We start from the raw sequence: 17,500 nt of genomic DNA, 5'->3' as shown, positions 1-17,500 counted from the left end.
TGATGATGATGATGATGATGATGATGATGATGATGATGATGATGATGGTGGTGATGGTGGTGATGATGATGATGATTGCGTCCGTGCGTGTAAATCTGTATGCATGTCTGTGCGTTCGTTTGCGCGCGCGCGCGTGTGTGTGTGTGTGTGTGTGTGTACTTCAAAGTTTTGAGTCCCTCTCTCTCTCTCTCTCTCTCTCTCTCTCTCTCTCTCTCTCTCTCTCTCTCTCTCTCTCTCCCTCTATCTCTTCCTGACTGACTGACAGACGGACAGATAGACAGAATCCTTTGAATTATTCAAAGACATGGGAACCCCTGTTTTGCACTTATTATGAAAATACTATATGCATGTAGTATAAAATAGTTTGACGTTTCTTCTACGTCGCCGGTTAGACATACAGGTTTTGTTCTGCTTTGTTCTGTGCTTGCAAACGTTTCGAATTATTCCGTCAAATCTCATAAACAACATCTAAAAAAAAAAACAGTCACCGTTCTGTTTGCTATCTCTTCGTGTGTGTGTTTGTTTGTTTTTCTCACGCGCTTCACTTGTCATTAAATGTCATGATTTTATCTTCCTCTGCTTTTTGTTTTAGTTGTTTGTCTGTTTTCTCCATAATCATATATGAGTGTGTGTGTGTGTATGTGTGTGAGTGTGTGTGTGTGTGTGTGTGTGTGTGTGTGTGTGTGTGTGTGTGTGTGTGTGTGTATGTGTTTGTGTGTGTCTGGACAGGTCGTTTTGGCTATGCCGGGTTTGTACTGAAAGACTGACCGACAAACGATAGAAGCAAGCGACAACTGAACTGACGCACAGACAATCAAATAGTATAGTTTATAATACCCACTTTGTTACTGTCAGCCTTGGTTCATTTGCCCGTGAACATTGACCATTGCGTTTCCTTTCGGTGACAGTACTGCTAGTGCTGGTGGTGGTATCAGTTACAGTATAGCAATAGCTAACGGAGATGATGCGGTAGTAGCAGTAGTAGTAGTAGTAATAGTAGTAGTAGTTGTAATTGTAATAGTAGTAGTAGTAGTAATACCGGCACGTGATCGGGAGGTCGTGGGTTCGAACCCCGGCCGGGTCATACCTAAGACTTTAAAATTGGCAATCTAGTGGCTGCTCCGCCTGGCGTCTGGCATTATGGGGTTAGTGCTAGGACTGGTTGGTTCGGTGTCAGAATAATGTGACTGGGTGAGACATGAAGCCTGTGCTGCGACTTCTGTCTTGTGTGTGGCGCACGTTATATGTCAAAGCAGCACCGCCCTGATATGGCCCTTCGTGGTCGGCTGGGCGTTACGCAAACAAACAAACAAACAAAGTAGTAGTAATAATTGTAGTTGTAATAGTAGTAGTAGTTGTAGTAGTAGTAATAGTAGTAGTACCCAATATTGACGGACTGTGTGATGATATCTTTTGCTATGGTCTGTTGAGACAGTGATATCAAAATCGAGATTTTGATATCACTGTCGAAACAGACCAATAGCAGAAGATATCATCACACAGTCAGTCAATGTTAGATATATTGCTAATTCTCTGGACATTTTGTATTTACTGTAAAGAAATTAAAAAAGTAGTTGTCTCAGTTTTGGCTGTTCCATATCCCTCCCTCTGATTATTATTTCTTTTTGTTCACTCTTTTCTTGTACTTTCCGGTTTTTCAAAATGTCTTTTCTTTCAAAAAGTCTTTAGTCCCTTGCTCAACTAAATTCTGGGATAATTACATTTTCATATATATTTGTTTGTTTTTAAATTTAGGTGTTTTTGTTTTTGAAGTGGGGAAGCAATAAAGAGGTCGTCGATATCAAAACTGATATCGACGGAAATGTCGTCGATATCACTTTTGCCCTGAGCTCAGTTTTGCTCAATTGACCAATGGAAATCCACATAACATATGAAATAGCAATATTAGTTGTTATTGTAGTTGTAATAGTATTAGTAATAGTAGTAGTAGTAATAGTAATAGTAGTAGTATTTGTTATTGTAGTTGTAATAGTAATAGTAGTAGTATTTGTTATTGTATTTGTAATAGTAATAGTAGTAGTGGTAGTATAGTAGTAGTAGTAGTAGTAGTAGTAGTAATAGTGATAGTAGTAGTAGTTGTTATTGTAGTTGTAATAGTAGTAGTAGTAGTATTTGTTATTGTAGTTGTAATAGTAATAGTAGTTGTATTTGTTATTGTAGTTGTAATAGTAATAGTAGTAGTAGTAGTGGTAGTATAGTAGTAGTAGTAGTAATAGTGATAGTAGTAGTAGTTGTTTTTGTAGTTGTAATAGTAGTAGTAGTAGTAGTAATAGTAGTAGTAGTATTTGTTATTGTAGTTGTAGTAGTAGCAGCTGTAGCAGTAGCTCTAGTATTCAGTGGTAGTGTAGTAGTGGTGGTGGTAGTAGCATTATCAGAAGGAGGAACAGCAATAAGGAGGAGTCTTTTGAGTAGTAAGAGATGCGTGCACGAAAAAACATTCCATTTTAATATAATGATTCATTTTGATGGACAATAAAGCGTTCTTATTGTTATCGATATTGTTATTGTTAGTAGTAGTTGTAGACATAAAGTGTATGTGCGTGAGTATAAAACACGCGTCCTCTCTTTTCCCGCGGTGATTTAAATTGCTTCGTGAAGTATGAAAACACTACACTGAAAGCTTTCGATATGACTAATAAAATGCAAGGCACGAGGGTGAAAACCTGAAGGAAACAGCACTCTAAGGGGACCAACTCATGATATTGAACACGAAGACCCAACGAACAGTTACTTCCCTTGTGCTAATCTTTTCAAGCATTACTAACCTTGCAACGATGGATTGGCCACCAGGCTTAGCATGCAGAACTCAGTTTCTATAGCTGGCTCATGTTCATTGACTATATAATTATGAGACCACGATGTTCGTATAAAAAAAGTGCACCAAACTTTAAACAAATTACACACAAATATAGTATTGCTCTAGGAGGGAACGTGTACTGCCTTTCATAAGAGAGTGATTTAAGGTTGATATAAGGCTATGCTTTTCTCTCATTGTCCTCACGTTTTGCAAGCGAAACCCCCTAAGAACTATAGTAGCATTTCGTTGTGATCAACAAGTGATAATGAAACGATAAAGGTAAACGTTCTTCCTTGGCGCTATTCGCTGCCAAACGGCAGTCGCAGGGCCCCTTGCAAAATACATCAGACACTAAAAAGAATTTTTTTTTTTTTTTTTTTAAGGTTTTGATTGTATTTTATTGCAAGCCAAATGTTGTGTATACAAATGTAGAATAAATAAAGTAAAGCCAACATTGAACTTTTTTTTAAAGGAACTGGTCTACACATACAAGATCGATAAACATATCCACTGTACAGAATTGAATTATGAAAACATGTAGGCTGAAGTGGGCTTCATATTTTACCCTTGTGGAACAACACTTATTATAATTGATTGTATGCTGTATTGAATATGTTTTTATTCGTCATATCCACTCTATTATTATCTGACTTGCATGACAAATTGTAAAATTGCCTGAATAGAACATCTTTGAAGAAAAAAAGAAACCACACAAGAAGAAAGTTAAAACCAATGAATGTTGAACATGACTGCAGACATACTCATCAAAAATCATTTAAACAACAAGAGGACACAACATTCACCAGGTTAGGTCTTTCTTTATCAATATTTCGGCAGCGAAAAACTGCCTTCTTCAGGATGGTATATTGAAAGTACGGAATGAAGGCCAATCACAAATCTTTATTTATTTATTTATTTATTTATATGGGAGATTTATATAGCGCTTGACGTTCTCTAAGCGCTTTACATATTAATTTCTGCCGTGTGAGATGGAATTTTGTACACAATATATCACGCATTCACATCGGCCAGTAAATCTCAAGCCATTACGGCGAATATTTACTTTTCACGGCCTATTATTCTAAGTCACACGGGTATTTGGTGGACATTTTTTTATTTTTTTATGTATGCCTATACATTTTTTTTTTTTTTTTTTAGAAAAAAAAAATAAAAAAATAAAAAAATAACAACAACGGGAAAACACACTAAAGCATACAATCACACAGCCCATATTCAATACATTTCTAAATTATGTAAACAAGCTCTTCGTCTCCTTTTTTATGTTTCTATTTGATTATTTTGTAAAACTACTCATACCACCAAGTCCTGTTCTCCGTTAAGCTGCTGCAATATATACAGACAGTGTTTATGTTCAAGTCTAAAATGAAAACCATCTTTAACGTCCTATTAACTCCAAAACCAAATTTCATCCCTACAAGCTCAATCAGAAAGAAAATCAATCATTTGACAATATCAGAGGTTTAAATGGGTACCACTCCAGGAGAAATTTATTATATGTAAAATTAATTTTACTAAAATATTCTTCTACCAAATACCTTTTTCTCAGATCTCTTTTAAATGCAGCCATTGTAGGAACAGCTTTTGCATACTTACACTTGTAAATAAAAAATTTGGCATTTAATAATATAAAATCAAAAATTGTACTACTTTTGAAATATTTATCAATACCAAACAAAATAAACTTTTCACTAAAAAATATTATTCTCAACATTGTGACATTCATTTTTAACATAGTTTAACAAATCATTCCAAAATGACTGTACATATTGACACGCCCACAAACAATGTTGAATACTATCCCTCTCGTCTCGGCATAGATGGCACATCACGTCTTCTACTACTCCCATTTGTTTTAATATCACATTTGTTGCTAAAATCCTATGTAATACTCGAATTTGAAACCATTTAAGTTTACTTCAGAAATGTTCGTTACATATTTAAAACATAATTTCCAATCAATATCGCCTTCTAATTTACCTTCCCATTGTGTACAACAATTTGGACACCAAAATTGAAAATGTCTCACATAAACGTATTTCAGGCCAATGACACTTTACTGATCATAAAGTCTAAAAACACAGCATTCACACAAAATAACATACAAGATTTACTACAAGCTTTAAAACAAACAATAAACAAACAAAGAGGCACACCATAGTTATATGTATATTATAAGATGTTTGATGGGTTGTTGACAGACCAGCTTTTTTGTCGGTCCGAAGGCCGCGGTCAATAAATATGAAACAAAAGTCGATATCGCCCCCCGAGGACCGACACAAAAGCTGGTCTGTCAACAAACCACCAAACATCGTTTTTGTCATCATTTTGGTAGTGAGATAATAAGTGCACAATCAACCTTGGGAGCCATGCTTTGAAACACGGGTTCCATGCTGATAACCACACGAGTCCCGGTTTGATAACCACTGGCAATCAAAGCTGGCGTGTGAAAGCAACTTTCTGTGTTTTTGAGTTCATTAAATGTTGGGATGAATATGTCAGGTTTGAGGATACACAGTTCTGTAGGCTCATCTCGGTATTCCACCCCCTCGGCTTTCTGTTGTAAATATTAAGCTGAGTGATCGAATGTGGCAGCTACGTTTGGTCAAAGGTCACAGAAGATTTGCGTCGTGCAGCGAAGGAAAGAATCGCGAGCTTGTTTCCGACTCAGTACCTCTTTGTGTTTCATTAGACCTGTCATTCTGCTTGCTCGGCTTTGTTAGATGTTTGCATATCTTGTTGCTATTTTCTTTGCTTTTATTATTGTTTCTTATTTGTGCTTCGTTTATCGATACAACGTCTTGTGCACGGGTCAAAATGTGTGTGTCAGGGGTCGTTTTACTTGAACTTGACGTTCGTGTTTCTCCGAACGTCTGTGTATCGAAACACAGATACACGCACTCCATGACTCTGTAAGAAGACAAAACATATCGCTAGGTTTCATTTGTTTTTGATGAATGTATGACCTTTCATGAAGTAGTTTTGTTTTTTGTTTACTTTTGCCAGTTTGCCAGTTCGTTTTTGGAACTTTGCAAAGCAGTGTCGTGTCGTCTGTTTAGGTCTGGGGAAACACCAATGAAAAGAGCCGAAGAATCCCCGAGCGTTTCTATTGGGTTTGCTTTTGATTATCCATGTATAACCTGCTTCCTGCAACTATGGTAACCCGGGATTTATTGCCTGGGGAACATGAGATTTATTTTCCAGGTGCTTGTGAATGAAAACTCGTGAAAATGATGACAAATATATATATAGTGCAAGGACCTTCAAGCCTACATCGCAATAATTTATGAGCATCGAGTTCAGTCCATCATGAAATACAAGCATACTCGGCTAAGATTTTGCAAGATTGAGCACGCAGCAAGTAACCAACCTACACCCAAAACAGTATATCCATCATAAGGTACGTATAGGCTAATAACTTTCACATCTTTTGACTGTTAATTTCATATTTAGTGTACATTAATTTCAGATGTTGCATGACTAGTCTAGTGACAACTCTATAGGTGAAATGGTCTGACTTTTGTGCACTTTCAAAAACATATTCCGATTTCGGGAATCGACTAAACAGTGCAAGGTCTGAAATTGAGTGGTAGTCAAACTAATCTTATTTAAGCCCTCCAGGTTGTAACCTTTTGGGTTATTTGCAGGGCCTAGTAAGCTTTAACCCATTTTAGACAATTAGTGGTTTGAATACAGCAATAACAGGCAGGATCAGGGCATTTCTTATGAAGGAATGAGTTCATATGTCATTGATTAATTTTGCGCTCCATTGTGCAAGTGTGATTTTATAACGAAGCGGGTAACATTTTCAGTCTTTTGAGTTTAGCGAATATTTTCATATTTGTTGTGCAATAACTTGAGTTTGTTCGCGACCCTTCCACACAGTTTCCTGTTAGTAGGTAAACATTTTCCGACTTTTATCTTCAAAATGTTTTCCAAATAAAGTGAAATAATAGCTTTACACAAAAGCCGTGGGTATTTCCTTAGGTCGAATGAGCAGAGATAATTGTGTATAAGTCATTGCAAAGACTTAATAAAAGAACATCTAACAGACGTTTACAAGGCTATAAAAAGAGATGCTTACGCACATCTAAACTTGAATGAAAACAGATGAGATGAAATCTATATATCCGACATTGCTGTCTTTTTCACCCTTTACAAAAGATACACACACCTAACCATTAACTACCAGAATAATCAATATAAAAAGGAGTTACAAAGCTAGACTTTTCTTGCTACAATGAAGTTTATCATAGAGTCACTCAGATAGTCCTCTGGGTGATTCTCGGCCATTTCCTCCTCTATCCGCGTGTATAGTTCATCAACCAGAGCCTCTTTCTCGTCGGTGCAACGCTTGTTGGAAAGTGCCCGGATGAAGTTCCAAGCGGTCCAGCAACGGAGTTGAGCAATGACAGTCTTTGCCCAAGTGTCCCGGTCATCTACGCCGTCTGCAAAAGTATTAATATGACATAAAGGAGACAGACAAAGAGACAGAGGCACATACAGACAGACAGACAGACAGACAGACGGACACACACACATGTGCACGCATACACACGCACACACACACTCACAAACACACACACACACACACACACACACACACACACACACACACACATATACGCACGAGAACAGAATGTGTTGAACTTACTTACTTACTTACTGCCTTTCACGCCTGGTGGCGTGTAGGGCAGCGAATGTGTTCAACACAAAGGCATTATTCATATTATGAAAGACAGATCATCGTCGTCATCTTTTTCCTTTTCCTCCTTCTGCTCTTCAACAACAACAACAACAACAACATCAACAACAACAACAACAACCTCCTTCTGCTCAACAACAACAACAACAACAACAACAACAACAACAACAACAACAACAAGTCGCGTTCGCAGTTACTTGTCGCAATAACGGTAAAATGAGTTTTTGCAAAATCCGCCGTCACATTTTTTCCAAAAACATGCCTGTCGTATCGCAAAAAATGCAACCAATGCGCAGCCTTAGACAACAAGAACAACGATATTGATCATACAAACCGTTATCGAGTTAATGGGGTAAAAATACTTTTGACTTTAAACCATTGTCGCAGATTGTCGCAAGACACGCCTATCGTGTCGCAAAACAATAAGACAAGTACCTAGCCGTGGACAAGAACAGCAACACCAATTCGAACATTCAAGAACAATCTCAAGAAGCTGTTGAAAGTTATCAAACTTCACAAACAGACAAAAACCGTAGTAGAGTGTTGCAACTGATGCCAATTACACTCGTGGCATACTGTGTTGACGGAAAGTGTTAATTTGGACAACTCTTCTTGACTTTCCCCATAACAATTATATTATTAATACACACCTTTTTCAAGTTTCTCTCTCCACGAAAGTCGAGCCGTACATGGGACTTTCACCAGTTCCGCCGACACGAGTTGCAGGCCCTGGTTAGTCACGGCGGAGTTGCTTCCCTTGAATGGCGCTGTGCACTCTTCCGGGTACTTGGTGCAACGATCAAAGTTGGTGTTCACAAACTCCTCCTGGAAAACATGCAAGTTTGCAGCTGGAGCAGGTCATACTTTGGACTACACAGGCCGGAGGATGTAGGTCTTGTAAGACCCATCATTTGAAAAAAGGAGTTTAACATGAAGATTTTGAATTACAAAAAATGCTGGGTAAGTTCGTGGAAAGTTTAAACACAGACAGTACGAAACATTCACCATAACTTCGAACTGTGGGACGTTTAAGTGGACGAACAAGATACACAACATACAAATAATACTACGGCTGCCACTGTACTGCTGTTTCTACTCCCACTACTACTATTACTACTACTGCTTCTGATATCCTCTTTGTCAAGTATGGGTCGTACACGACCCATGCCATCCCATTAGAGAAACAGGTTTTTTACCACTGCTCATGACGACTTAGTCACTGGGACAAACTTAATTCGCGCAAGTCTTTGTTGTTTCCTCTGTAAGAATGTAGTTATTTCCGAGTTGAGCCTATTCTGAATTGTCGTCGATTTGTTAATTGGTATATACTTCATGTTTTTGACTGGTAGATTTTGGAGGTGCCCGGCCCCAATTCAAAACCTTGTTTAAACAAAGAAAAAGCACAAATAATTTCACTCAGTCGGCATCTTGAAATGTCAAAAGCAGACCTGCGTAATTTTCTGTTCATCGCGCATGCGCCGCCACGTGTTCAACATGTCTTCTTCCTGCTGCTGTACACAATGGCGGAGACCTTTCACTTGTTCCTTTGAATTATCAGCGGCCGTTGTCACAGCCAGAATCCCTCCTGAAAATGAGAGTTTATTGTCCTGGTGATAACAGTAACAAACAGTAACGCTAAATAGACGTTGTTCGCAAATAACTCTGTCAAATATGTATGGGTTGTGAAAAAGTGAATTCCCTTGCTTTTAGTGAGACAGTAAATAATCAATACCTGCTCCTTGTCCACGTATTTCAGACACACCCCTCGCTAGTGATTGGCCCGTGGATTGTTTGTCTTCTTGAAAGCAAGGGCATTCACTCTTTCACAGCCCATACCAACCCGATAGAGTTACATTTTCCGAATTCGTCTGATGGTTTTTTTCTCCAAAAATGCAAACATCGAATTTGAGATGGAATGAATGTGTCATTAAAAATGCTTTCCTACTCGTCTTAATGATCATGTAAAAACCTACAGGCTTTTACGTGGGATTAGATCATTCTTCCACTTGGACAAATGCCAAAAGAAAAATAAAACAAATCAACAACCTGTATGGCTGCTTCCCCCGCACTATATAAACTTTTAATTGATTTAGATGTCAGTTGCGACTCTTATTAGCAACACATTTTCAGTCAGCACAGGAAGTATCATTATTATAGGGTTCAGGTTTTTTTCTTAAAATGTCGTAGGATGTTCATGAAGCGAACCTGCACTATTGATTATATAAATATACATAATCCCGGGTGAGTCGATACTCATTCTTTCACATAGTCATCATTCTGAGAGAGAAAATTTAAAGCAATAAACAAAAAAAAACAAGCTGTACCCGATCTGAGCTCTTTTGCACGGCGGAGGAGAAAGGTCTCCCAGTCTATAGCAGCCTGTGCTGCCACCAAGCGGCTTTCCTCTGGCGTGGCGTTAGGGTAACGATGAAACGAGTCCTGGTACTTGAGAACTCTGAAATTATAACCCGACATGAAAGGAAAAAAAACCTGCAAGTTGAAACAAAATCCTGTTTCTGCCTCAATGATCTGTAACAGGTATTGGTTTTCTACATGTGAGGTAATCATAACCCCCACATGAAAAGAAACAACACTTTCTCGACAGAAACCTAAAAAGTCCTTGTTCTTCTGCGAGATCGACAGAACGTTCAGTACACAAATACGGATGGAGAAACTCGGAAACCAACGAGCCGATACGAACACATGCTCCCACAGTGTGTCCCGGTTAGCTCAGGTGACGTCATATCCGGCTTTCTGTGAAAGTTGAGGCCGCACTGTCACGCCCTCTTTTTTTTAACTAAATTGATTGAAATTTTGGTCAAGCAATCTTCGACGAAGTCTGGACTATGGGATTGAATTTCAGCTCCGCAGCGTAAACATTATTTAATTAGTTTGCTCATTAAAGCTGTCATTAAAATCGAAATTTCACTAACAGATTCATAATTGATTGCATCGTATTACCCAATTTCTCCTGATTTCAAAAACATAGACATATGTCTTGTTCACTATAAAATTGTGCTCAGAATTACAGGAAATAGGTTTAAGTAAGTACTGCGGCATGCGTTCGCGCACTACGCGGAGACGAGCATGACCCGTCTCGGTTTTTCGGTGTGGTTAGTCAAAACTATCTTAATATGGTCTCGGCGATGACTGTTTTTTGGTGTTAATCTGTTACTTTGATGTTGACAGCTTGACTAAATGTTTTTATATCGCTTTACGCGACTTGTTTTTCTAATGTTTCCACATTTTTAGATTTGCTTCAACTCGTTTTTCTTGTATTTTATTCATTTTAAATTTTTTGAGAGATGTATTGAAGATCGAATTTAACAAAGGGTTTTATAATTTGTTGAGTACCTCTGAACGATTTTCCGGAATTACTCATTCTATTTTCAGTAACATTGGCTTTTGGGGGAGATCCCAATGGGCAAATGTGTCACCGCTCGTCAACTAGATGTAATGGTGGTAGGCTACTTCTAGTTTGATGCACTTTTGACAAAACATAAAACCAGCACTCGTCAACTTCGCGAAGTTTGCCCCAAACGTACGTTTTGTCAACACAACATCAGGTTTGTTTGTTTGTTTGCTTAACGCCCAGCCGACCACGAAGGGCCATATCAGGGCGATGCTGCTTTGACATATAACGTGCGCCACACACAAGACAGAAGTCGCAGCACAGGCTTCATGTCTCACCCAGTCACATTATTCTGACACAGGATCAACCAGTCCTAGCACTAACCCCATAATGCCAGACGCCAGGCGGAGCAGCCACTAGATTGCCAATTTTAAAGTCTTAGGTATGACCCGGCCGGGGTTCGAACCCACGACCTCCCGATCACGGGGCGGACGCCTTACCACTAGGCCAACCGTGCCGGTCTTCACACGACATCAGGTGGATTCGTTGAAAGTAATCAAGGTGGAAAGTACACGCCACACTTAGATGTGTGTTTTTTGTCCGCTCTCATGGGTGTCGCACATTCTACAGACATTTGCTATTTCGACTATTACCGGAAACACACACTTGCTGACGGCGTAAAACACGATTGTTTACTAATGAAAATATCGCTTGAAACATTTTTTTCTGTCTGCAATTGTTTTCTTTCCTTATTTCTCAATGTTTTGAATTACATTTTATGATGCTTACGGCTTGGACAAATAATGCGCAGCACCGAAGCAGAGGATGACGTCAGCAGAACCCGGTGGCAGAACTGCGTCATAAAAACCGGTAGCTGTCGCCATCACAAACACGTCACTGACATCTTTCAGGTAGGTCCTGGGAACTGGGATCAGTCCTGAAACATCATTGAACGTTAAAGGTACAGTCTTTCCTGTACACACACACACACACACACACACACACACACACACACACACACACACACACACACACACACACACACACACATAGCCTGACAGAGACATACAGACGGACGGACAGGCACACACGCACGCACGCGAATACAAACTTCATACTCTCTCCAATTCTCTGTGTCTCTCTGTGTGAGTCTCTCTCTCTCTCATTCACTCGTTTATTGTCTGTCTTTCTAACACTACTGATGTTATTTCCTTGTGTGTGTGTGTGTGTGTGTGTGTGTGTGTGTGTGTGTGTGTGTGTGTGTGTGTGTGTGTGTGTGTGTGTGTGTGTGTGTGTGTGTAGTATTTCACTATGTCCCAATATGAAACGACCAAAGCAGAGTCAACAATCTGATAAATTACCATGGACACGCTTGAACAGCGAATTGAAGTCGTTGGCGGGCTGATCTTCATACACCACCTGTACTGGCAAGTTCCCTTGTCGCTTCCTTACCCTGACTATGGAAGATCAATAGACACATTTTGATTTCATCATCATCATCATCATCATCATCATCATCATCATCATCATCATCATCATCATCATCATCTTTATCATCATCAGGAGCTGCCGCAGCAGCAGCAGCAGCAGCAGCAGCAGCAGCAGCTGCTGCAGCAGCAGCAACGTTGTCGCCTCACCATCATCGTCGTCGTCATCGTCATCGTCGTCATCATCATCATCATCATCAGCTGCAACAGCAGCAGCAATCGTCGTCGCCGTCGTCGTCGTCGTCGCTATCATCATTCTCATCATCATCCTTTTCGTATTATCATCAACGCCAACTTTATCGTCCTGATCATCATGATTATCATCGTCTTTCTTGTTGTCGCCGTGTTCGTCGTTACAAATGTTTCCTCACCTATGATATCCCTCATAAAGGGAATTGTGACATAACCGTCTGATGTCCCGTAATCTCCGATCGTAAACACGTGGTCGCTGTCACGTAATGGTATGGTATCTGTGAAGGAAAAACAACCACCCACAGATAATATCGGGTACCCCTTAATTCGGCTTCTCCACAGACACGCACACAGACGCAGATACTCTCTCTCTCTCTCTCTCTCTCTCTCTCTCTCTCACACACACACACACACACACACACACACACACTGTCACACACACACACACACACACAACACACACACACACACACATACAACACACACATACACACACACATACGCACACACACACACACATACACACACACACACACACACACACACACACAGTCTGACACAGACAGACAGACAGACGGACATACAGACAGAGAGACTAACCGACAGCGTCCAGTATCTTGTGCTTGACGAGTTTTGGACCAAGCGCCATTTGGTCACCAATCGCCTCCCCATAGTGACCTATTCCACTTTCCCCGTACACGGCGAACGTCTGCGATATGCTTGACATTTTCTCTCAGCAGCCTGAAGTATAACCATATTAAACCAATAGACGATTTTCGTAAATAACTCTGTCAGGATCATCATTTTCTAACAGTAATCTGAAACACAGAAGTAAATAAGAATATGCTCTTTGCTACCATTTTTCCGTTATCTCGGACACTTTTGGGGGGATGCTCGTCAGTTGTTGAGTACTTTCAAACGAATATGCTCTCAACTTACACTTTCAGTGTCAGCTCAGAAATGTTGCGGGGGCTGTTTTTCATTTTCTGGGTGCTCTCTATAACCATAGAATTTAACAAGAATACACACTGTACTCTGTTTCCTTTTCTATATTTGTAACTCTAGTATAATAGTGGTGGTTCTTCATTCATAATTTCCTTGTATTTGCCCTTAACCCCTGAAGAAACTTTGGTCTGTTTTGTAGAGACTAGAAAAACATGCTCATAACAAATGCATCTTTGGGGATGAAAAGAAAATCGTATTTCATTAGATGTGTAACATGGATATACACAAGCTTACATGTGATGTTGTTACCTAATAAAATAATTTGAATATACGTATTATATGGAACGTTTTAAAAAAAATAATAATAATAATAATAAATAACTTTTCTATAGCGCGAGTCCCATCAATTGGCTCCAGGCGCTTTACAAATTCATTATAGAATAAACTAGCACAAATCAACAAGCATACAAAACATACATTTAACTGAGACATAACACCAAGATCCCAAGCACTAAGCAAAACTTAGCGTACAATGTTAAAAGTACACACACACACACACACACACACACACACACACACACACACACACACACACACACACACACACACGCACGCACGCGCACACACAAAGATACCATTGACAAATAGACCATAAAGCACATGCAGGGTAGAGAGTTCCAAAACAGAATAGAGTTGTGGAGAGTCTACTCAGGCTAAACAAAGGCTTTACGAAACGGGTATGTTTTGAGTTGTGTTTTGAAGGAGGAAAGGCTGCTGGAGTCACGGATAGAACTTGGAAGCGAGTTCCAGACGGTCGGAATCTGGTACCTAAAGGTTCTTTCACCAAAGGTCTTGGTCCTGGTTTTGGGGATGCGAAGGAGTTTTTCAGAGGAGGATCTGAGAGAACGGGATGGCTCGTAGATACTGAGGGAATGGGACAAATAGGGGGGAAGTGATTTCTCAAAACAGCGGTACCCTAACAGAGCCAGCTTGTACTCGATTCTATACTTCATAGGAAGCCAGTGAAGGGTGGTAAGTAGGGGAGTGACATGGTCTTTCTTAGACTTCTGCAGAATGAGCCTTGCAGCACTGTTCTGGACTCTCTGTAAGCGATCAAGTTCTTCAGTGGGGAGGCCGGCAAGCAATGAGTTGCAGTAGTCAAGTCGACTCAGGATCAGAGAGGAGACAAGTTGAACAGTGGCTTGGAGTGTCAGGAATGATCTGACAGAGGAAATCTTGCGCAACTCAAAAAAGGCACATTTACAAACAAAACTAATGTGTTTTTGCATTGTCAGAGCAGAGTCCAGGTACACGCCTAGGTCCTTAACAGCGGTTTGGGAGACAATCTGAGTGTCGCCTATTGTCAGGGAAGTACAGTCAATCTGATTTAAAGCATGCCCTGACAGCATCACCTCAGTTTTTGAGTCATTCAGCTTGAATTTATTGTCTATCATCCAGTCTTTAACTGACTCAATGCAGCGCTCAGTGTTTTTAACCACTTTTGGAAAATCACTGGGGGGAGCAGAATCCTCTATTTGGGTGTCGTCGGCATACTTGTGGTGTTCGCAGCCATGCCTCGAGATGACGTCAGATAGGTCCTGTGTGTATAGTGTAAACAGAACCGGGCCTAGAACAGAGCCCTGGGGTACTCCGTGCTTCAGGGGAACAGGGGATGATTCTTTTTGACCTATTTGTACTCTTTGAAAGCGTTCAGAGAGATATGACACGAACCACTGGAAGGCTTTGTCGGCAATTCCAAACGTGAACTGTAGTCTCTTTAGGAGGACGTCGTGGTCGATGGTGTCAAATGCCGCCGAGAGGTCCAAGAGTGCGAGCACAGACACTTCCTTGTTGTCAGCACTGGTCGCCAAAGCTGTCCCCAGACTTTTGCTCTGCACATTCGTCGCGTCTTGGATCAAACTAGACTACATTTGGTATCATTTGGTTCATTGTCCAAGGGGCATTAACTTCGTGTATTGAAAACTAGATGAATACCCGCTTCGCCGGGTACGGCTGCGCCGGGAAAAAGTCGAGCCGAATACCCGGCGCACCGCACGAAGGAAGGGAGATAAACGCGCAAAACACTGGAGAAGAATAGTGACCTTCTAAAAATAGTATAACGGGAATATGGATTGAGCGTTGTCGACAGTGACCTTCTAAAAATAGAAACGGGAATATGGATTGACGCCACACGAAGGAAGGGAGGTAAACGCTGAAAACACTGGAGAAGATAAGGAAGAGTTACTGGAAATGGATCCAGAGAAAAACGAAAATCGGTTCAGCGCTGCGCGCTGAGAGCACGTGTTGAAATATCTCATCGATGAGATTGTGTCCGGGATGTAGCTGAATATGGCATCCACATTTGAAAACGATCGATCGAGAACTTTGGCTTGGCATCGCGGACACACACACACACGGACACAAGTCGTATATATATATATATATATATATATACACTTTCCTCTTAACATGTTTTGTAGAGAGTGAGTTATCTGACACAGGGGTACCGGAAAACGCTTGTCCCAAGCCCGCTAACCGATCTTTCAGATCTAATTTCTACAGTTTGTCAGTATCGGACAATCATGACATTTGGCCACATTTTAGTCTCTATTGATTGCATTTGGTTAAAGTTCACATTTTGATTGAAACATGGTTTTATGGGTGCATAATACGAAGAAAACGTTTGTCCCTCAAAAAATGTCGTTACTGTTACGATTGAGGAAAATTCATAACACTGAAAAACATGGATCGCCAAACTCAGATCTAATTAAATCAAAAGGAAGATAATTCTTTTGTCAATTAATTGACAACAGATAAACAATGGCAGACGACATATAGAACACCAACAATTTGCTGCCTTACAACTAAGGTGAGATGTCCCTTAAAATGTTGTCCTTACTGGCTTACGGCCGGTACTTTCGAATTGAAAGAGTTCGATTCAAATCCTCAAAATCACACAGTTTGTGGAGATTTTGATCAAGATCAAGAATCACACAAATGTATTTCAAAGCGACGACGCTTTGGAAATTGCGAAACCTAAAACACCTTAAATGTCCTTACTGTTATACGTTACGGTCCGTACCGTTACGATTCTGGGGCCAGTTTTGCACACACACACACACACACACACACACACACACACACACACACACACACACACACACACACACACACACACATACACACACTCACACACACACACACACACACACACACACACACACACACACACACACACACACAACTTAAAGCGCCATCACCGTGTCTCGATTCCCAGTCTACCCGAAAACATTTTGTCCGTGTGGGGGGGGGGGAGAGGGGGGGGGCAGACATGAATACACACACAAGCACACACAAAAGGAAAAGAAAGAAAAGCAAAAAAGGAGGTAATAATAGGTAAATGATTAATTTCAGTATTAAAGCACGAGGAAGAAACACTCGAAAAAAAATGTACATACCAAGACTATAGCTTGTCACTAACGCGTCCTGAGGGTTCCTTGAACTGACCTGATGTGGCTAAGCCGGTGGCTTTCTGTGCCTTTTTAAAGAGTAACATGAAGCACAGTTAGTTCAGTAAACTACGGCAGACCGTTTGTCTCAAAAGCGAGCACATCTACTATTGAGCTCCTGCGATCGTATGTGTTACTCTGGGCATTGTATTGCTGTATTGTGGATGTAAAACAAGCTTTACAAGCCAATATACTTCTCTGTGTAACCAACATAGCAGGCAATCTAGTTGTTTATATCCTTCACACGTAGAAGAGACGTCTATTTCATGAATATTATTTCGTATTTCTCCCCCGAAATAGGCATATGCTGCCTGAATGGCGGGGTAAAAACGGTCATACACGTAAAACTCCACTCGTGCAAAACCCCACTCGTGCAAAACCATGAGTGAACATGGGAGTGTCAGCCCATGAACGAAGAAGAAGAGGAAATATCCTAATTCACACGTTTGTATATCATGTAAAATGGGTCAATGG

At 40.3% G+C, this 17,500-nt stretch overlaps 1 protein-coding gene across 1 annotated transcript; it reads right to left on the bottom strand.

The window, feature by feature from the left end:
* Positions 1 to 4,836: 4,836 nt before the first annotated feature.
* LOC138960108 (uncharacterized) lies at positions 4,837 to 17,091 on the bottom strand. The gene is made up of 9 exons (XM_070331853.1): positions 16,976 to 17,091; positions 13,173 to 13,313; positions 12,752 to 12,850; positions 12,255 to 12,350; positions 11,683 to 11,830; positions 9,866 to 9,996; positions 8,990 to 9,126; positions 8,192 to 8,366; positions 4,837 to 7,284 (listed from the first exon to the last, which is right to left on the bottom strand). The coding sequence occupies exons 2-9, from the start codon at positions 13,297 to 13,299 to the stop codon at positions 7,058 to 7,060; spliced, it is 1,140 nt and encodes a 379-aa protein (XP_070187954.1). The 5' UTR covers positions 13,300 to 13,313; positions 16,976 to 17,091; the 3' UTR covers positions 4,837 to 7,057.
* Between the last annotated feature and the right edge of the window lie 409 nt (positions 17,092 to 17,500).

This window comes from Littorina saxatilis, linkage group LG2 (genome assembly GCF_037325665.1).
Source record: "Littorina saxatilis isolate snail1 linkage group LG2, US_GU_Lsax_2.0, whole genome shotgun sequence".
NCBI classification, from domain to species: domain Eukaryota; kingdom Metazoa; phylum Mollusca; class Gastropoda; order Littorinimorpha; family Littorinidae; genus Littorina; species Littorina saxatilis.
The sequence above is the reverse complement of the archived record's forward strand: the minus strand, read 5'-3'. Positions and strand labels throughout refer to the sequence as shown.

Excerpts from the sequence above, each read along its gene's own strand:
- LOC138960108 (XM_070331853.1), bottom strand. The coding sequence starts at position 13,299 with ATGTCAAGCATATCGCAGACGTTCGCCGTGTACGGGGAAAGTGGAATA. Across the intron at positions 12,351-12,751 it reads CTTTATGAGGGATATCATAG|TCAGGGTAAGGAAGCGACAA; the intron begins GTGAGGAAACAT and ends GATCTTCCATAG. Across the intron at positions 9,127-9,865 it reads TGCAAAAGAGCTCAGATCGG|GAGGGATTCTGGCTGTGACA; the intron begins GTACAGCTTGTT and ends TCTCATTTTCAG.